Below are 19,018 nucleotides of genomic sequence, written 5' to 3'. Positions count from 1 at the left end.
ATAAAGAACTGGCTGGGCAACAGGAGACAGAGAGTAGTGGTGGAAGGGAGTGTCTCAAAATGGAGACGGGTGACTAGTGGTGTCCACAGGGATCCGTGCTCGGACCACTGTTGTTTGTGATATACATAAATGACCTGGAGGAAGGTATAGGTGGTCTGATTAGCAAGTTTGCAGATGATACTAAGATTGGTGGAGTTGCAGATAGCGAGGAGGGCTGTCAGAGAATACAACAAAATATAGATAGGTTGGAGAGTTGGGCAGAGAACTGGCAGATGGAGTTCAATCCAGTCAAATGCGAATGATGCATTTTGGAAGATCAAATTCAAGAGCGGACTGTATGGTCAATGGAAGAGTCCTGGGGAAAATTGATGTGCAGAGAGATCTGGGAGTTCAGGTCCATTGTACCCTGAAGGTGGCAACGCAGGTTGATAGAGTGGTCAAGAAGCATACAGCATGCTTGCCTTCATCAGACGGGGTATTGAGTACAAGAGTCGGCAGGTCATGTTACAGTTGTATAGGACTTTGGTTAGGCCACATTTGGAATACTGCGTGCAGTTCTGGTCACCACATTACCAGAAGGATGTGGATGCTTTAGAGAGGGTGCAGAGGAGGGTCGCCAGGATGTTGCCTGGTATGGAGGGTGCTAGCTATGAAGAAAGGTTGAGTAGATTAGGATTGTTTTCGTTGGAAAGACGGAGGTTGAGGGGGGACCTGATTGAGGTCTACAAAATTATGAGAGGTATGGACATGGTGGATAGCAACAAGCTTTTTCCAAGATTGGGGGTGTCAATTACAAGGGGTCACGATTTCAAGGTGAGGTATAGAACAGTACAGCACAGAACAGGCCCTTCGGCCCTCGATGTTGTGCCGAGCAATGATCACCCTACTTAAACCCACGTAACCCGTATACCCGTAACCCAACAAACCCCCCATTAACCTTACACTACGGGCAATTTAGCATGGCCAATCCACCTAACCCGCACATCTTTGGACTGTGGGAGGAAACCGGAGCTCCCGGAGGAAACCCACGCACACACGGGGAGGACGTGCAGACTCCACACAGACAGTGACCCAGCCGGGAATCGAACCTGGGACCCTGGAGCTGTGAAGCATTGATGCTAACCACCATGCTACCGTGAGAGGGGGAATGTTTAAGGGAGATGTGCGTGGAAAGTTTTTTACGCAGAGGGTGGTGGGTGCCGGAACGCTTTGCCAGCAGAGGCGGTAGAGGCGGGCACGATAGCATAATTTAACATGCATCTAGACAGATATATGAACAGGCGGGGAACAGAGGGAAGTAGACCTTGGAAAATAGGAGACAGATTTAGATAAAGGTTCTGGATCGGCGCAAACTGGGAGGGCCGAAGGGCCTGTTCCTGTGCTGTAATTTTCTTTGTTTCTTTGTTAAGTCAGGGTGGTCAGTGACTTGGAGGGAAGCCTCCAGGTGGTTGGGTTCCCAGGTATCTGCTGTTCTTGTCCTTCTGGATGGTAGCGGTTGTGGGTATGGAAAGTGCTGCCTAAGGAATCTTGGTGAGTTACTGCAGAGAATCTTGTAGATGGTACACACGGTTGCACTGTTCGTCGGTGCTGGAGGGTTTGAATGTTTGTGGAACAGGGAGAAATCAAGGGGCTGCTTTGCCTTAGATGGTGTTGAGCTTCTTGAGTGTTGATAGAGGTGTTCTGATCCAGGCTAGTGAAGAGTATTCTACTGCACACCTGACTTGTACCTTGTAGATGGTGGACAGGCTTTGGATGGGTCAGGTGGTGAATTACTCACCGTAGGATTTCTAGCCTTTAACCTGCCCTGATAGCCACAGTCAATTCAGTTTCTGATCAATGGTAACCCGCAGGATGTTGGTTTACAAAGAACAAAGAACAAACAAAAGTACAGCACAGGAACAGGCCCTTCAGCCCTCCAAGCCTGCGCCGACCATGCTGCCCGTCTAAACTAAAATCTTCTACACACCCTGGTCCGTATCCCTCTATTCCCATCCTAGTCATGTATTTGTCAAGATGCTCCTTAAATGTCACTATCGTCCCTGCTTCCACCACCTCCTCCGGCAGCGAGTTCCAGGCACCCACTACCCTCTGTGTAAAAAATTTGCCTCGTGCATCTCTAAACCTTGCCCCTCGCACCTTAAACCTATGCCCCCTAGTAATTGCGCCAGAGGCTTAGGTCCCCTGATAACCTTTCATCCTCTTTCTTATCAAGAATCTATCTTCCTCACCTTAAACGTGTTTAAACATTCTGCTGCCACTGCCGCTTGAGGAAGAGAGTTCTGAGGACTCAAGAACCTCAGAGAAAAAATTGTCCTCAACTCTGTCTTAAATGTGCGACACGTTATTTTAAATAGTGACCCCGATTTCTAGATTCTCCCATAAGAGGAAACATCTTCTCCACATCCACCCTGTCAAGACCCCTCCGGATATATGTATCAAACAAGTTGCTGTTTACTCTTATCAATTCCAATGGATACAAGCATAGTCTGTCCAACCTTTCTTAATAAGACAATTTACCCATTCCAGGTATTAATCTGGTAAACCTTCTCTGAACTGCTTCCAAAACATTTACATTCTTCTTTAAATTCAAAGAACAGTATGATACACTTTACTCCAGATGTGATCTCAGTAATGCTCTGTAAAACTAAAGCATAACCTCTCTACTTTTGTAGTCAATTCCCTTCACAATAAATGATAACATTCTATTAATATTCTGAATTACTTGCTGTACCTGTGTACTAACTTTTTGTGATTCATGCACGAGGACATCCATGCTCCTCTGCATCTCAGAGCTCTGTAATTTCTCACCATTTATATATGATTCTTTTTTATTCTTCTTGCCAAATGGACAATTACACATTTTCCATGCTTCACTCAATTTTCCAGATCTTTGCCCACTCACTTAACCTATCTATATCCCTCCGTAACTGGGCGACATTCTCAGGCATGTTTCTTAGTAATGGAAGTTGGCCCACCGTTGTCCAGCAGTGGATCTTTTGGATTGAATCCACCACATGTCACTGGGAAACCTGCGGTGGGGTGTGTTGATGTGACTAGAAGATCCCGCTGGCCTGAACATTCACAAGATCTCGCCCCTTATGTCGTCTTCACAACTTACTTTCCGACCAAGCTTTGTGTCATCAGAAAGTTCAGCAACCATCCCTTCAATTCCTTCATTCAAGTCATCTATATAAATTATAAAAGGTTGAGGCACCAGCATTGATCTCTGTGGCACATCATGCCAACAAGAAAAATGCCCATTTATGCCTACTCTCTTTTTCCTGTTAACTAGCCAATTTTCCCTCCATGCCAATATGATATCCCTATACAATGAGCTTTTATTTTCCACATTAATCTTTGATTTGGCACCTTATCGAATGCCTTCTGGAAATCTAAGTACGGTACATCTACCAGTGCCCCTTTATCCAGAACACATGTTACTTATTTGAAGAATTCTAATAATTTGTTAAACATAATTTCCCTCTCACAAAACAATGTTGTCTCTTCCTGATTACCTTGAATTGTTCTGAGTGCCCTGCTATAATGTCTTTAATAATAGTTTCTAACATTTTCCCTAAGGTGGATCTCAAGCTAAAAGCAAAATATTGATCCGAGGAAGAGGCATATGGACTTGAAATGTTGAGCGTGATCTAACAGCCTCGTCATACCAACTCGGTGATCCGATGAGGCCGTTATATCTCGCGAGAGGCCAGAGTGCCAGGCTGGCAGTACCAAGGTGCCCAGATGCCAGGGATTGAGCCCAGGGGTGCCCTGTCCTTAAGAAATGGGGTGAGAGGGAGCTCAAGTAACCCCAAAGAAGAAAATTGGGCATGGGGGGGCGTTGTCCGGAGGCCTTGGTGGGATGTTGGAGGGGGAGTTGAGAAATACCGGCAGCAGGGCGTTCCCGGGCGAGGCGAGAAAAAACGAGAGTCCCATTTGATAACGGAGTCATTCTCGGCACTACAGGTGTTGAGAAAGACCTAATTTTACGCTCCCAAAACGGTACTCTGTTTTTCACACATTAAATTGCACCCGTTAACTTTCTTTCTCTCCCCACAGATGCTGCCAGAACTGTTGGGTTTTTCCAGCATTCTCTGTTTTAATTACATAAATTAGGCTAACTGGCTTATAGTTTCCTGCTTTCTGTCTCCCTCCATTGTTAAATAAAAGCAGTTATATGTGTTATTTTCCAATCTAAAATCAAACCTTCCCTGAATCTAAGAAATTTTGGAAAATTAAACCAATGCATCATCTATTTCACTAGTCACTTTGTTTAAGGCCCGAGGATGAAATCCATCAGAACACGAGCATATGTCAGCCCACAGCTCCAATAATTTGCTCTGAAGTACATCCCAGGTGATTGTAATATATCCTGATTTGCAGCTATTTTGGGGATGATACTTGTATCCACTAGCGTGAAAAATGATGCAAAATACCTGTTCAATTCATCTGTGATTTCAGGTCGGAACCCCCTACGGGGCTGGAGGGGATCAGGCACTTCTTGGAGGGGCTAAATTTCCCAAAGGTGGACGGGGAGCGGGTAGAAGAGCTGGGGGCCCCAATTGGGCTGGAAGAGATAGTGGAGGGCTTGAAGGCCATGCAGGCGGGTAAGGCCCCGGGTCTGGATGGGTACCCAGTGGAGTTTTATAAAACGTTCTCGAGGATATTGGGGCGGGTGTTGTTAAGGATGTTCGATGAGGCAAGGGAAAGAGGGGTGTTGCCCCCGGCGATGTCACAGGCAACGACTTCGCTGATTCTGAAGCGGGACAAGAACCCGGAGCTGTGTGGGTCCTACAGGCCGATCTCCCTGTTGAATGTAGATGCCAAGTTGCTGGCCAAAATCTTTTCCTCCAGGATCGAGGATTATGTTCCGGACGTTATTGGGGAGGACCTTAATATGGGGAAGAGTGAGAAGTTTGTGGTCCAGGCGAGGGGACAGGAGAGGCGACTGGGGGAGCTGCCATTTAGGTCAGTAGGGGTAGTTTTAGGTATCTCGGCATCCAAGTGGCGCAGGAATGGGACTGGCTGCATAAATTAAATCTGGCCCGGCTGGTGGACCAAATGAAGGACGATTTTCGGAGATGGGACGTGCTCCCGTTGTCTCTGGCTGGGAGGGTGCAAACGGTGAAGATGACGGTCCTCCCGAGATTCCTATTTGTATTTCAGTGTCTCCCCATCTATATTCCGCGGTCATTTTTTAAAGCGGGTCAACAGAGTGATCACGGGCTTCGTCTGGGTGGGCAAGACCCCGCGAGTAAGGAAGGTAATGCTTGAGCGGAGTCGGGGAGAGGGCTGGCTGGCGCTGCAAAATTTGAGCAACTATTACTGGGCGGCTAATATAGCCATGATCAGGAAGTGGGTGGTGGGGGAGGGGTCGGCATGGAGGTGGCTTCATGTAAGGGCACCAGTTTGGGGGCGTGGTAACTGCGCCTCTGCCGTTCCCGGCACGGTACTCCACCAGTCCCATGGTGGTGGCAGCTCTGAGAGTTTGGGGTCAGTGGAGGTGGCATGTGGGAGCAGTGGGAGCATCGGTTTGGGCCCCAATCTGTGATAATCACCGGTTTGCCGCGGGGAGTATGGATGGGGTGTTCCGGTTATGGCGGAGAGCGGGGATTGAGAGGATGGAAGATATGTTCATGGAGGGGAGTTTTCCGAGAATGTTGGAGGAAAAGTTTGGATTGGCGAGGGGAAACTAATTCAGGTATCTGAGGTGCGGGACTTCCTTCGTAAACAGGTGTCAACCTTCCCACTCCTACCGCTAAGGGGGATTCAGGACAGGGTAGTTTCCAGAGGGTGGGTAGGAGAAGGGAGCATCTCGGACATTTATAAGGAGTTTATGGGGTCGGAGGAGACGGAGACCGAGGAGCTGAAGCGCAAGTGGGAGGAGGAGCTGGGAGGTGAGATAGAGGATGGTCTATGGGCAGACGCATTGAGTAGAGTCAACGCGTCCGCAACATGTGCCAGGCTCAGCCTGATACAATTCAAGGTTGTTCACCGTGCTCACGTGACAGTGGCCCGGATGAGTAGATTCTTTAGAGTGGAGGACAGGTGCGCAAAATGTGTGAGAGGACCGGCGAACCATGTCCACATGTTTTGGACATGTCCAAAGCTTAGGGGATTTTGGCAGGGATTTGCAGACGTCATGTCCACGATGTTAAAAACTAGGGTGGCGCTGAGTCCAGAGGTTGCAATTTTTGGGGTGTCAGATGACCCGGGAATCCAGGAGGAGAAAGGCAGACGTTCTGGCCTTTGCTTCCCTGGTAGCCCGGAGACGGATACTATTAGCATGGAGGGAGTCAAAGCCCCTGAAGTTGGAGACCTGGCTATCGGACATGGCTAGCTTTCTCTGTTTGGAGAAAATCAAGTTCGCCTTGATAGGGTCACTGTTAGGGTTCGCCCAGAGGTGGCAACGGTTCGTCAACTTCTTTGCAGGAAATTAATCGTCAGCAGATGGTGGGATGGGGCGGGGGGGGGGGGGGGTAGTTTGGATTAGAGTAGGGGGTTAATAAGGGTGGGACCTGTACAAGAGGTAAATGGCTTTTGCACTATGTTTATGGTTCATGTATATTGTTTATTTTGTTGTTGTTACTATACCAAAAATACCTCAATAAAATGTTTATTAAAAAAAAGAATTCATCTGTGATTTCTTTATCTTCCCTTATTTCCCTTATTAATTCCCCAGACTCACTTTCTGTCGGCCCAACACTCGCTTTGTTAACTCTTTTCATTTCAAAAGAGACAAGGCAAGAGAGAAAAGTATTAATATTGGAAATGATGAACAGAATGCGACATGAAGAGACAGAGAATACAATCGAAGAATAAATCAGCACTCAAGGCTAGACATCACAAAAATACTGAAAGGACAAAAAGGCTCTGTATCTGAAAGTGTGTAGCATTCAAAATAAAACAGATGAACTGATAGCAAATAGGAATAAATAAGTATGATCTGATAGCCATTACAGAGACATGGCTGCAGGATGACAGATTGGGTCTAGAATATTGAAGCGTTTCTGATACTTATGATGGACATAAGTTTGGAAAAAGTGGAGGGGTGGTTCTGTTAATTAATCAGCAGTAAATGCAGAGCAAAATCAGGCTCTGATTGGATAAGAACCAAAGAGTGGGTGGATGAGAACTAAAGAGTGGGAGAGAAGGTAAAAGTAATGGTTAGCAGCAGAGGCCCTCAGGTGTAGGATAGGCAATGGCAGCCACAACGAGGACACAGCGTGGGGAAGCCAAGGACAGCAGCAGAGTGAATCACCCCCAGGTCAGCAGCAAGCTGCTGAGGCCACGAGGCGAGGGAAAGGCCTGGGAGCTACATCGAGGACAGTGTGGTGGGGCAGGTTGCCTTGATGACCCCAAACAAGCGAGATGAGAATGGGGGACTGTAAGGGGATGAGTGGTGGAGCCTGGGTCGAGGTGGTAAAGGGATGTGGGGGTGGGGGGAGAGTTGTGCGGGGTTGGGGGAGAGAACGTTTGTGAGGAAGGTTGTGGGGAGGGAGAGTTTGTGAGGGGGAATGGGCAAAGTAGAGTGAGTGTTGTTTGAAATCCATGATGGGAATCACAGCTTCCTAGTTAAAAGATGAATCCCACAGTGGTTACCATTGCTGCCTCACAGTTCCAGGGTCCCAGATTCAATTCTGGCCTCGGGTTACTGTCTGTGTGGAGTTTGCACTTTCTCCCCGTGTCTACGTTGGTTTCCTCCGGGTGCTCCGGTTTCCTCTCAAAGTCCAAAGATGTGTAGGTTAGGTGGATTCCCATGATAAAACTGCCCTTAGTGTCCAAAAGGTTAGGTGTTGTTACTGGGTTACAAGGATAGGGTGCAGGTGTAGGCTTAAGTAGGGTGCTTTTTCCAAGGGCCGGTGCAGACTCGATGGGTAGAATGGCCTCCTTCTGCACTGTAAATTCTATGATTCATTTTTGCAGAGCTAGAACCTGATAAAGATGTGGGATTGAGTGGGTGAACCCCTTCACTGTCAGACACTTCATTAGCTGCCTAAAATCAAGATCAGTTTCTTTAGCAATATGAAGTGATACTGTGAGTCTCGCAGCCAAAAATGCAGAAAAATTAATGCGAGGCAAAAGGACAAAGCTGACCAAAAAGACAGTTTGCCATTTTATTTTTAAAAGGTTTAAGTATTGAACAGTGGACATTTACCCAAAGGTATGGGCGAGTGAACATTTGAATTATCTGATGACTTGCCGATTACTGGAGATCCAGCAGCGACTGCAAAAGTTAAACAAGTGGTTTCTGAAATGACAATAGAACTACAAGTTATTGCTGATTTTGTTGAAGTGAGGGAAGAAGACTACCCTAAAGATATTTCCTATGGCTAAAATTGTTCCACGGTATGATTGAATATGTTGTATTAAATAAACAAATACACATGGGTAATATGGAAAATTTGAGAAAAGAGTTTGAGGTTGAAGGTCGAAAGCAGGTTAGAAGTCTTCATCAGTCCCACTTTCTGAGGATGAAGAGAAATTGGATGACAGAAATTAGAAACTGGTTGATTTTTTTGGAAACCTCAAAGGCAGTCTACTGTTATGTTTCCCTACTAAAGGGAAACGAGCATTTGCCGACGGGCACTCTAATGTTGGAAGAGATATTGCTGGTCATGAAACTTCTCTCAGTCATATTACAGCTATCTGTGTGTTCATTCAAAGATTTAAATTATCTGGAAGAAGTAATTCTGCATTATCAGCTCAGTTTAAATAGGAGTGGAGGAAAGTGCTGAGACTACAGTCAAACTGCTGTCTTCCTTGTGACTACATAGAACATAGAACAGTACAGCACAGAACAGGCCCTTCGGCCCTCGATGTTGTGCCGAACAATGATCACCCTACTCAAACCCACGTATCCACCCTATACCCGTAACCCAACAACACCCCCCTTAACCTTACTTTTTAGGACACTACGGGCAATTTAGCATGGCCAATCCACCTAACCCGTACATCTTTGGACTGTGGGAGGAAACCGGAGCACCTGGAGGAAACCCACGCAGACACGGGGAGGACGTGCAGACTCCGCACAGACAGTGACCCAGCCGGGAATCGAACCTGGGACCCTGGAGCTGTGAAGCATTTATGCTAACCACCATGCTACCGTGCTGCCCTTCGTGCTACCGTGCCTACCTCGAAGAGGACATGATGAGTCATCAGTGTCAAGTAAAGAGGAATTTTTTAAGACTGCCTTGGATAGTTCAATGAATTTTATGAGGTTCTCAATAAGAGTATTTGAAAAGTTACAAATATTGTGGCTCAGGGAAGACCAATATTTTAACACAATGACTTCATCATTATAATGGCAGCATGTCTCAGAAACCAATTCATGAGTGAATTAAAATAAGCCAACAACTATTCCATAATAGTTGATTCAACACCAGATGTGAGTCATGCTTCACAGCTCCAGGGTCCCAGGTTCGATTCCGGCTTGGGTCACTGTCTGTGCGGAGTCTGCACATCCTCCCCGTGTGTGCGTGAGTTTTCCTCCGGGTGCTCCGGTTTCCTCCCACAGTCCATGATAAATTGCCCTTAGTGTCCAAAATTGCCCTTAGTGTTGGGTGGGGTTACTGGGTTATGGGGATAGGGTGGAGTTGTTGACCTTGGGTAGGGTGCTCTTTCCAAGAGCCGGTGCAGACTCGATGGGCTGAATGGCCTCCTTCTGCACTGTAAATTCTATGATTCTATGATTCTATGTGGAATTGCAGAGAAGTGAATCTCTGAAGAAAACTTTTGATTTATTTGCATGCTTCCTGACAGAAATTTGGATGGGAATGCTAAAAGCCATTGCAGTTAGAAATTACATGAATTCTACTGGGAGGGCATAGACACAAATCTTTTTGAAGAAGTGAAACAATTCATTCTTCGATAGTGATGAGCTCTGTGCTTTGAGATCATCAGTTGATTTAATAATAATAATAAAAATAACAGCTTATTGTCACAAGTAGGCTTCAATTAAGTTACTGTGAAAAGCCCCTAGTCGCCACATTCCGGTACGGGAATTGAACCCACACTGCTGCCTTGTTCTGCATTACAAGCCAGATATTTAGCCTAGTGTGCAGACTTGCACGTGATGGTTTGCAGGCAACCTTTCCAAATGTGGAAACCATTCTGAAAATATTTTTGACAATACCTGTCGCAAATGCTTCCAGCGAACTTTCTTTTTTTGTACTGAAAAGAGTTTTAAAAAATTTGCAAAGTACGATGAGTCAGCAACATTTGACAAACTCAGCAACATTAACAATTGAAAGAGCCTCTTTACAAGATATTACTTATGATCGATGATAAAAAGCTTTATAAATTGCCATGCCAATAAGAGATCAGGCCAAAAGAAAATTTAAAAATCTGTCCGTCTTCCATATTCTCTTGTTAAATTCTGATTTTCAAAATGGGCTGAGCTGGGCTGGGCTGATATAATGATCTGCAGTTGGTCACAAGCTGGTATTTCTAACCACCATCACTCTCAAGACTGGCCTTCAGAAAGTGTCTAGAACAAAGAATGGAATCCTGCCAGACAGAGCCACCTGAAACTGAATCTACTCATGTAAATTTATGGCAATAACGTTTTTCTGAGAGGAAGTTAACTTTTATGCTTGAAACTGACTCTGTGAAATATACTGAATGGCAGCGTATGCATCCCGTTGATTGGGGTATTTGCCCCTCCACTGGCTCAATCCGAATGAATCCTAATTGTGATGCACAAGTCTTTAAAGGAAAGAATTGCTTGGCAATATTTTACTCGCTGTACCGGTATGTGCCACAGTGGTGTCATCTGCTGATTTTTCCATCTCGTTGCTCGTCAGCAAGTTTGCTTGCCTCAAAACTCGCATCGCAATATTGACCATCTTGACCGTTAGTCTGACAAGAGACAAGCTTGGATTTCAGCAAGGCCATTAATCATACAGTCATGTTTTTACAAGTGAAGAAGTAATGATCAATTTGTGTATTTTTATGACATCCGCCTTTGAGTTCTGTGGGGCGAGAGTCGGTGTGGTGGGGTGAGGTTGGTGGGGCAGAAATGAAGTTGTGCAGAGGGCCCCACTAACTGTAAATCCGCCCCTGTTTAATGGCTTCCTGCAGTTCTCACTCTCATCGTTCAAGTCACACTCTAGTGCTAGGTCACACTGAGATGCCTTTGCTGATATGTTCTGAAACTAACTGAGCCTCAGATACCGAAAAGTTCAAGCTAGTTTCCTTAATTAACTCACTGCAGCTGCTCCCCAGTGGATAGCTTCTATCTTGTTGCTTAGGCCTCTGGATGAGTTTTAGACATTAAACAATACTTGGGGGGGGGGGGGGTGGCATGGTGGCACAGTGGTTAGCACTGCTACCTCACAGCTCCAGGGTCTCGGGTTCAATTCCAGCCTCAGGCATCTGTCGCTGTGCAGTTTGCACATTCTCCCCGTGTCTGCGTGGGTTTCCTCCGGGTGCTCCGGTTTCCAGCCACAATTCAAAGATGTGCAGGTTAGGTGGATTGGCCATGATAAATTTCCCCTTAGTGTCCAAAAGGTTAGATTGTGGTAAGGGAATAGGGTGGAGGCGTGGGGTTGGGTGGATTGCTCTTTCCGGGAGCTGGTGCAGACTCGATGAGCCAAATGGCCTCCTTCTGCACTGTAAGTTCCACATTCTAAATACTTCCAGTCAAATCTTAAATACAAACAATATTAGATTTTTCAGAAAGAAATTTAAGTCTCCCTCTACTCACCAAACTGCAGAACTCCATTCAAATCACACTCTGGACAGGTTGGTTTGGGTCCTGCTGCCTGCCAAAGCGGGTTTGACTATTATCCACTGCCCCCTCCCCTCTCTCTTTGGACCCATCACTAAATCCAGATGTATGATCCTAGGAGAAAGAAAGTTTGTAGGAGGTGAAGGGAGAGAGGAAGCAGAGAGAGAGAAAAAAGGGAGAATTTCAAAAGGCAGGGAACAGAAAAAAATCAATGGTCAGAAAGGAGAGAAAGAGATAGGGTAAGTGAATAGAGAGTAAGAAATGAGGAGAGAGAGGCGGAAGAGGGGTACAGAAGTAGCTAAGAAGCTAAAAAGAAGTGGAAAATAGGGAATAGAATGATGATAAGAGAAAAAGAGAAGGCAATGATATTAGAAGGGAAGGGAAGATAGAATAAAAGAGTGGGAGGGCCAGATAAATGGTGATAGATGAGAGAGAGAAAGAAGACATGGAATGAAGAGGAAAAAAGCTGGTTAAGAATGGCCAATAATTTTCAAACTTACTGTTATTGTTATTCAGTGAACCATGAAAGGCTGGAGGTTCTTGAAGGGCTTGACCAAATGTAAAATATGTTGTTTATAAATAATGCCTTTGATGATATGTTGACTGAATGAGCTGCAAATATTGACTTCTTAAAATATTAATATGGTTCAATAATTAGATGTACCCACAAATCAATGCTAATGTTGTAGTAACACTGTTGAATAGAAATACAACCTGTTAAAGAGGAAGACTGACTCAAGATGTAACTACAAAGTATGCTAAAGGAAATAAAAGCTGTTTGTTTCATTTACCAGCCCAACAAAGGAGAAGTTCAGTTTGACAGGAAACTACCAACGGCAAAACATATCAGTGTTGTTCATAGCAAAGAAAAACACCTTTCACTCTTAAGAAGATGTGCGTAGCTTGAAATGTGACTCATAATTAAGAAAATTCAATGTACGCTCAAGAAAACGAAAGAACTTTGGAGGTCAGTTTAAAAAAAATAGTTCTGTTTATTTGGAGAATCTGTTTTGTGTAAAGGCTCTATCAGTTGCTTGTTAAAGAAACTTGTGGCGTTAAAATGCACGGGACCATGTACTGATTGATGTCAGATATTTTCCTGTGATTGACTACACATTTAGTTTACAATTTTGGTTATGGTACTGAGATTTAACTGTAATGAGGGAGGTAAAATAGGAGACATAGCAGCAGTCTGACGTACTTCATTTTGTATCTCACAATTCAGCTATATGATGCTAATAATGAGAAAGTTGGTTGGATTTGGTAGAATCAGGAGCAGGTGCAATGTCTCAAAAAATCAGACAAGAGAATGTGGGATTGTGTGGGAGTAATCAAGAATCCATAATAACAGCATGTGTGGGAGAAAAGGGAGCTAACATTTCGAGCCTGGATGACTTTTTTTTAAATTGGTGTGGCAATGGACATGTCAGGTGACCATATTGAGAGCTTGGCAGTTTGAGGTTAATGTAATCTCCTGGAACATATCCAACCAGAATTGGTAAATTTTGTGTTCGTGCAAGTCTGTTAGAAACGTCAAATGTCAATTTGTTTAGCCCCCTCTTTTAGATTAGCAAAATCCAGAAACTAAGGCATAAAAATGTTGACAATGAATTAGATTGAATTTGAAATGCAAAAGTTCAACATTTGCCTGAAAAGCATATTCCCTGGCCACCCACTCATTCTCTGCCGTTAAGTTGCATTTACTTCTCTTAAGAACTTCCTAAATATTTTTACAAGACAACCAGCGGAGCTAAATTAAGTTTGTGACAAGGCTTGCATTGAAGGTTTCATAGATTATCATAGAATTTACAGTGCAGAAGGAGGCCATTCGGCCCATCGAATCTGCACCGGCTCCTGGAAAGAGCACCCTACCCAAGGTCAACACCTCCACCCTATCCCCATAACCCAACCCAACACTAAGGGCAATTTCGGACATTAAGGGCAATTTATCATGGCCAATCCACCTAACCTGCACATCTTTGGACTGTGGGAGGAAACCGGAGCACCCGGAGGAAACCCACACACACACACAGGATGTGCAGACTCCGCACAGACAGTGATCCAAGCCGGAATCGAACCTGCGACCTTGGAGCTGTGAAGCAATTGTGCTATCCACAATGCTATTGTACTGCGATTTCAATTATTTTTTTTTTAGCAGTCAACATAGATTCGGCTAGTTTTTGATTAGTAAATTAGGGATGGGGGAGCGGGAAGGATGAAGGTCGCTGTTCGCATCTCAATTCGTATGAGGGAAGACTTTTTTTTCCCTTCTCTGTAAAGTACCACTTGCCTTCCTGAAGATGGCGCTTGCGAGTGGGAGGCTGTCTGGGAAGCGGATAGGGAATCGCACCGCCCCTGCCGGCCCGGGAGGAGACGACACGGGGCGAAGTGGGCACGCCCGCCCCCTGCCGGCCGGAGGAGAGAGGAAGGTGATGGTCCACCAGAGGCGACCCAGTGCGAGCTGGGAAGACACGCCCAAGATGGCGGCAGGATTGAAAAGTTGCGCACGGTGGTGTGTGCTCTGACCGGGTCGGTCAGGGACAGAGCGTCCGAAGGAGAAGGGGGAGAGAGAGAGAGAGAGAGAGAGAGACAGACAGACCAGGAGAGACCAGGTGTCCGACCCGCGCACCAGTGCCGTGGCTTGAGACAGCTCCCCGATGTTGTTGCAGTAATGTCATTGTGGGCGGGAGTCGGGGGTTTTGTCGCCGTCCCCCGGGTCGTGAGGAGTTATCGCTGGTTCTTCAGCTAGAAATGGAGGATGATGCGAAGAAAGGTAAAAAGGTGAGAATTTGAACGCGGTGCTCACTGGTGTGGTTAGCAGGGTGGGTGAGCTGTAACCCCAGCCCGCCATCTCCCTCCCGGCACCAGCCTGGCTCGCTCGCTCGCTTGTTGGTACCGGGTCTGGGCAAGTTTTTCATCGCCCGGGGTTGCCCAGGATTGGGACCAACTGTCGACCCAAACAGCTGGTTTCGGGGGAGGGTCAGTAAGACGGTGGGAGGAAAATAAATCGCTCTTTGATGAAAGCTAGAGCAAAATGTAGACCAGCTTCCGTCAAAGTTTGCCATTTGACCAAAAATGTCTTTGCACTTTGCCCCCCAAAGCGTTCGTAACGCAGGTAATTTGGTGCTGTGTTGTGTGCAGTTTTTTTTAAAAATGGAGGAAACTTCGGGCTTCGGAACCATCAGATGCAGTTGTTTAAACTTGAGATGCTCAGTGAAGGGCGTTTCTCTTGCTGCTTTTGGGTTGGGCTGTTTTTCAACGGTGACTTTTTTTTCTAACGTCCGCTGGGAGCTGCAGGCGGAGGCACTCCAGTGGCTGTTCGTGCTTTCACTGACACCAACCTGCACGGTGTCTTCCCTGACTAATGTAAACCTGTTTCCAGCTTGTTATTTCCAGTCTCTACAGTATTTTGCTTTTTTAAAAAAACTAGACATCTCGTTCCTTGGCTTTTAAAAGTAGAGTTGTAGCGCATAAACGGGCAAGTGTTTTGTTGTTTCATCCATTTGATAACATATTAAAAATGAATACAGGTCTGCAGCTTCAACTGGGGAGTTTTAGTTTGCAGTGCAGTTTGATGAGGCAGGTGTCCAACATTCAGTGACTTTCAGTTTGCAAACTTTTCTCAACTTATTTCGTGGAGCTTGTCTGTCATGCTACAGCATATGGTTTGTGCAAGGTTTCCGTTTTTGTGAACACTTTGGGATTATATAGTACGGAAATGCGTTTTATTGTCCGAACAGATCTGGCTGTCTTCACACGAGCTAGCTTTCAGCGAGCTCATTGAAAACCTTTCAATAATTCTGCTTGGTCAACGATTGGATTCCGGTTCAAAATAATTTATTGATTCGGTTCAACATTGATTTGTGACAGAATCATGCATACCCTCCATTTAAAAAAAAACACATTTTTGTTAGCCACCACTTAAACTTTTATAATCTTTAACTTTGTCTAGGTCAGCAATATAGAAATCTTGTTTTCGAGTGACATGCTTCAACTTCTCAAGCAGTTTGAAGATGTGATTCATATCAAAGAATTTACAGTGCAGAAGGAAGCCATTCGGCCCATTGAGTCTGCACCGGCCCTTGGAAAGAGCACCCTGTCTCAGCCCACACTCTCTCCCTTTTCCTGTAACCCAGACACGAAGGGCAATTTAACATGGCCAATCCACCTAACCTGCACATCTTTGGACTCCTTACTACATCTGTTCAAAAATTAATCCAAATAGCACTCTCTTCCATTGTTTTTACATCCCCTTTATAATTTGTTCCTCAAAATTGCATGCAACATCTGGCCTGTAACTTAACTGGTGTAGGCTCAGTGCTTTCTTGCTTTCGTGTCTTTATGCCCTCGGGATACAAAATCAAGGGTTCTATGAAAGTTGATCAAACTGAAACATTAACTGTTTTCTTTCCACAGCTGTTGTCTGACCAGAGTATTTCCACCATATTCTGTTTATATTTCACCAGCTATGATATTTTGCTTTCTTTATTCAGGAAATTGTCCTTTTTCATCTCGATAATTTAGCATTACTTTAATCTGCCTATTTGTGCATCAAGGTTGTTTTGTGGCAGTACTTTAATTTATCATTGGCAACATTTCCAATTCCTATTTTCTGAAATGTTTTCCACATTGCAAAATTAGAAACTAATGTTACTGGTTTTAATTACTTCATAATTCCATTCTGTTAGCTTATCAGTTGCAATTGTCAAAGATTCAGTAGTTTATACTGCCGTCATCGCCACCATCTTCAAGAAAGAACGCAAGTGGACTGAGACCCACCGGGGAATGTCCCTACTCACCACCGCCTGAATCCTTGCTAGTGCCGCCACCTCCCTGTCTCTGAAGAAATCCTTCCGGAAAGCCAGTATGGCTTCCAACCGAACTGTGGAACAACAGACATTTTCACTGCTTGGCATCTTCAAGAGAAAGTCAGGAGTATCAATCGCTCTACGAGGCCTTCATCGATCTGACCAAGGCTTTTGACTCAGTCGATCAGGAAGTGCTTTGGAAGATCATCATAGGCCAGAGAACTTCATCAACATCCTCTGATCCCTACATGACAAGATGTTGGCGATGTTTCCTCACTGATAGAAAAAAGGACAAATCTTCCAAGATCAAGACTTGAGTCAAGTGGAGATGTGTCATCGCCTGCACTCTTTTCTGCATTTCATCACCACCATCCTTCACCTTGTTCAAGAACAAGTTTCCCAGTAGAGTGGAAGCTGTCTACAGGATGGGCGAAAAACTTTCAACCTCAACTGGTTGAAATCCAAGAAGAAAAGGATAGACGTGTCTTGTGGAACTTCAGTATGCGGATGACGTTGCCATCTCAACTCAATGCCCAAGCCATGTTTGACGCCTTTGTGGAACATACCAGGGCAAGATGCGGTCTCTTCCTCTAGAGGAACCCCAGCAAATGTGAAACATTTTCTCTACCTGGGGAGCTACATCTTATCTGAGGCTGACAATGCAGAGATTCAACATAGTATCCAACCCGCGAGTGCCTCTTTTGGACTCCTAAGGACAAGTCTCTGTCAAACGAATTTTTTGTTTTATTATTATAATAAATGCTGATGCCAAAATCCTTGTAAGGCAGCCATCATCCCAATTCTTCTGTATGGCTCAGAAACTTGACAATGGACAGATGCCACCTCAAGGCCCTGGAGAGGTACCATTAATGCTGTTTGGGACGGATTTTATGCATCAATTGGGAGGACAAGCATACTAAAATAAGCAACCTTGAAGGAGCCAGTGATGATCAGAAACCTACTTTGTTGAGCCGATCATGTGCTTGGGATATCAGAGTCCCGACTGCCAAAGCAATTCATCTTTGCAAAGCTCGAGGAAGGCTTCTGTAAGAGGAGGACAAAGGAAGTGCTTCAAAGACCCCTTAAAAGGCTTGCCTCAACGCAGCATAGACATCCACGCCTGGGAGACCCTTGTTCAGAAGAGACCTACCCAGAAGAACCTCCTGATTTGAAAGGACATAATTCTTAAAGGACACCCGACAGCAAGAGGTGACCCGGAAAAGGAGCCAGAGATAGGAATACCAGCAATGAAGGCCTCCCTGAAACACCTGCCAAGTGCATGGTCAAAGATGCGGCTCTCTGATCGAGCCCATCCACAGAGCACTCCGAACCCATGACCAGTAACAGTTCTTGGATGGACAACCATTCTTTTGAGATTGCTTGCAGGAGTTTCTCAAAAAAATAATTGGCAAAGTTATTCAACGTGTTGATACATTGTGGCTTTGCGTCTTACCCTTCTGTAATATTTTTAAAAATCATAGTACTGTAGAGCAGTCATTTTCAAATCCAGGGTCTCTACCCCGGGCAGGTGTTGGGAGGGTCACTGGTGTGAACTCCTGGGCCTTTGGTGAACAACTCATGAAGAAGAAGCTGAAAACGGGTACAATGAAATGAAAAAATGAAAATCGCTTATTGTCACGAGTAGGCTTCAATGAAGCTACTGTGAAAAGACAGCATAAAGATAATTACTGAGGTCTGGGTTATTAATTGTGTAAATTAGGATTCAAAGTTCATGTGTGTTAAATGCAGGGAAGCACTGGCACAACCCTCAAAACTTAAGTCATTTGAAGACTAAGCATGGCGAGGACAAACCAGTTTATTTTTTCAGTGGATGCAGAGATCTTAAATCATTAGCTGAAATCATTATCAGAAATGTAACATTGAATAACAAAGCAAGTAAGATCATGAGGATCAAGCAGGCTCACCTGTCTGATAAGGGTAAGTGAAAATGGTGGATCGCAAAGGATGGCCAGTTGGTAAAATTTAGTCCAGGGCAAAAATGTTTTAAAAACACTGCTATAGATGGACTAGCTGCTTTGTAAGCGTATTGTTTCAAGACGTCATATCCCCAGTAAGTAGTTGTAAACTTTATAAGACATGGGCAGAATTAGGCCATTTGGCCCATTGTGTCTGCTCTGCCATACAATCATGGCTGATATGTTTCTCATCCTCATTCTCCTGTCTTCTTCCCAAAACCCCTGATCCCCCTATTAATTAAGAACCTATCTATCTCGGTCTTAAAGGCACTCGATAATTTTGACCTCCACCCCCTTGTGCGGCAATGTGTTCCACAGATTCACCACTCTCTCTGGCTGAAGAAATCCCCCCTCATCTCAGTTTTTAAAGGATCGTTCCTTCAGTCTGAGGCTGTGACCTCTGGTTCTAGGTTTTCCTACTATGGAAAACTTCACCTTATCTATGCCTCTCGGTATCCTGTAAGTTTCACTTTCCTCCTTTCTCACCATCTACCCCCCCCCCC

The 19,018-nt window shown here is 45.0% G+C and overlaps 1 protein-coding gene across 5 annotated transcripts in view; it reads left to right on the top strand.

Moving 5' to 3' along the window:
- Positions 1–12,650: 12,650 nt before the first annotated feature.
- ccm2 (CCM2 scaffold protein) overlaps positions 12,651–19,018 on the top strand; it is a 114,765-nt gene continuing 108,397 nt past the window's right edge. For 2 of the 5 annotated variants that reach the window (XM_038799966.1, XM_038799972.1), the window contains exon 1: positions 12,651–12,698. In XM_038799966.1, the coding sequence (XP_038655894.1) occupies positions 12,666–12,698 (33 nt within the window). In that variant the 5' untranslated portion in view covers positions 12,651–12,665. Of the gene's footprint in view, positions 12,699–14,165; positions 14,513–19,018 lie in introns of those variants that run through there. The other 3 variants (XM_038799970.1, XM_038799967.1, XM_038799969.1) reach the window with 3 other exon arrangements.

Source organism: Scyliorhinus canicula, chromosome 6, assembly GCF_902713615.1.
Source record: "Scyliorhinus canicula chromosome 6, sScyCan1.1, whole genome shotgun sequence".
NCBI lineage: Eukaryota > Metazoa > Chordata > Chondrichthyes > Carcharhiniformes > Scyliorhinidae > Scyliorhinus > Scyliorhinus canicula.
The sequence above is the reverse complement of the archived record's forward strand: the minus strand, read 5'-3'. Positions and strand labels throughout refer to the sequence as shown.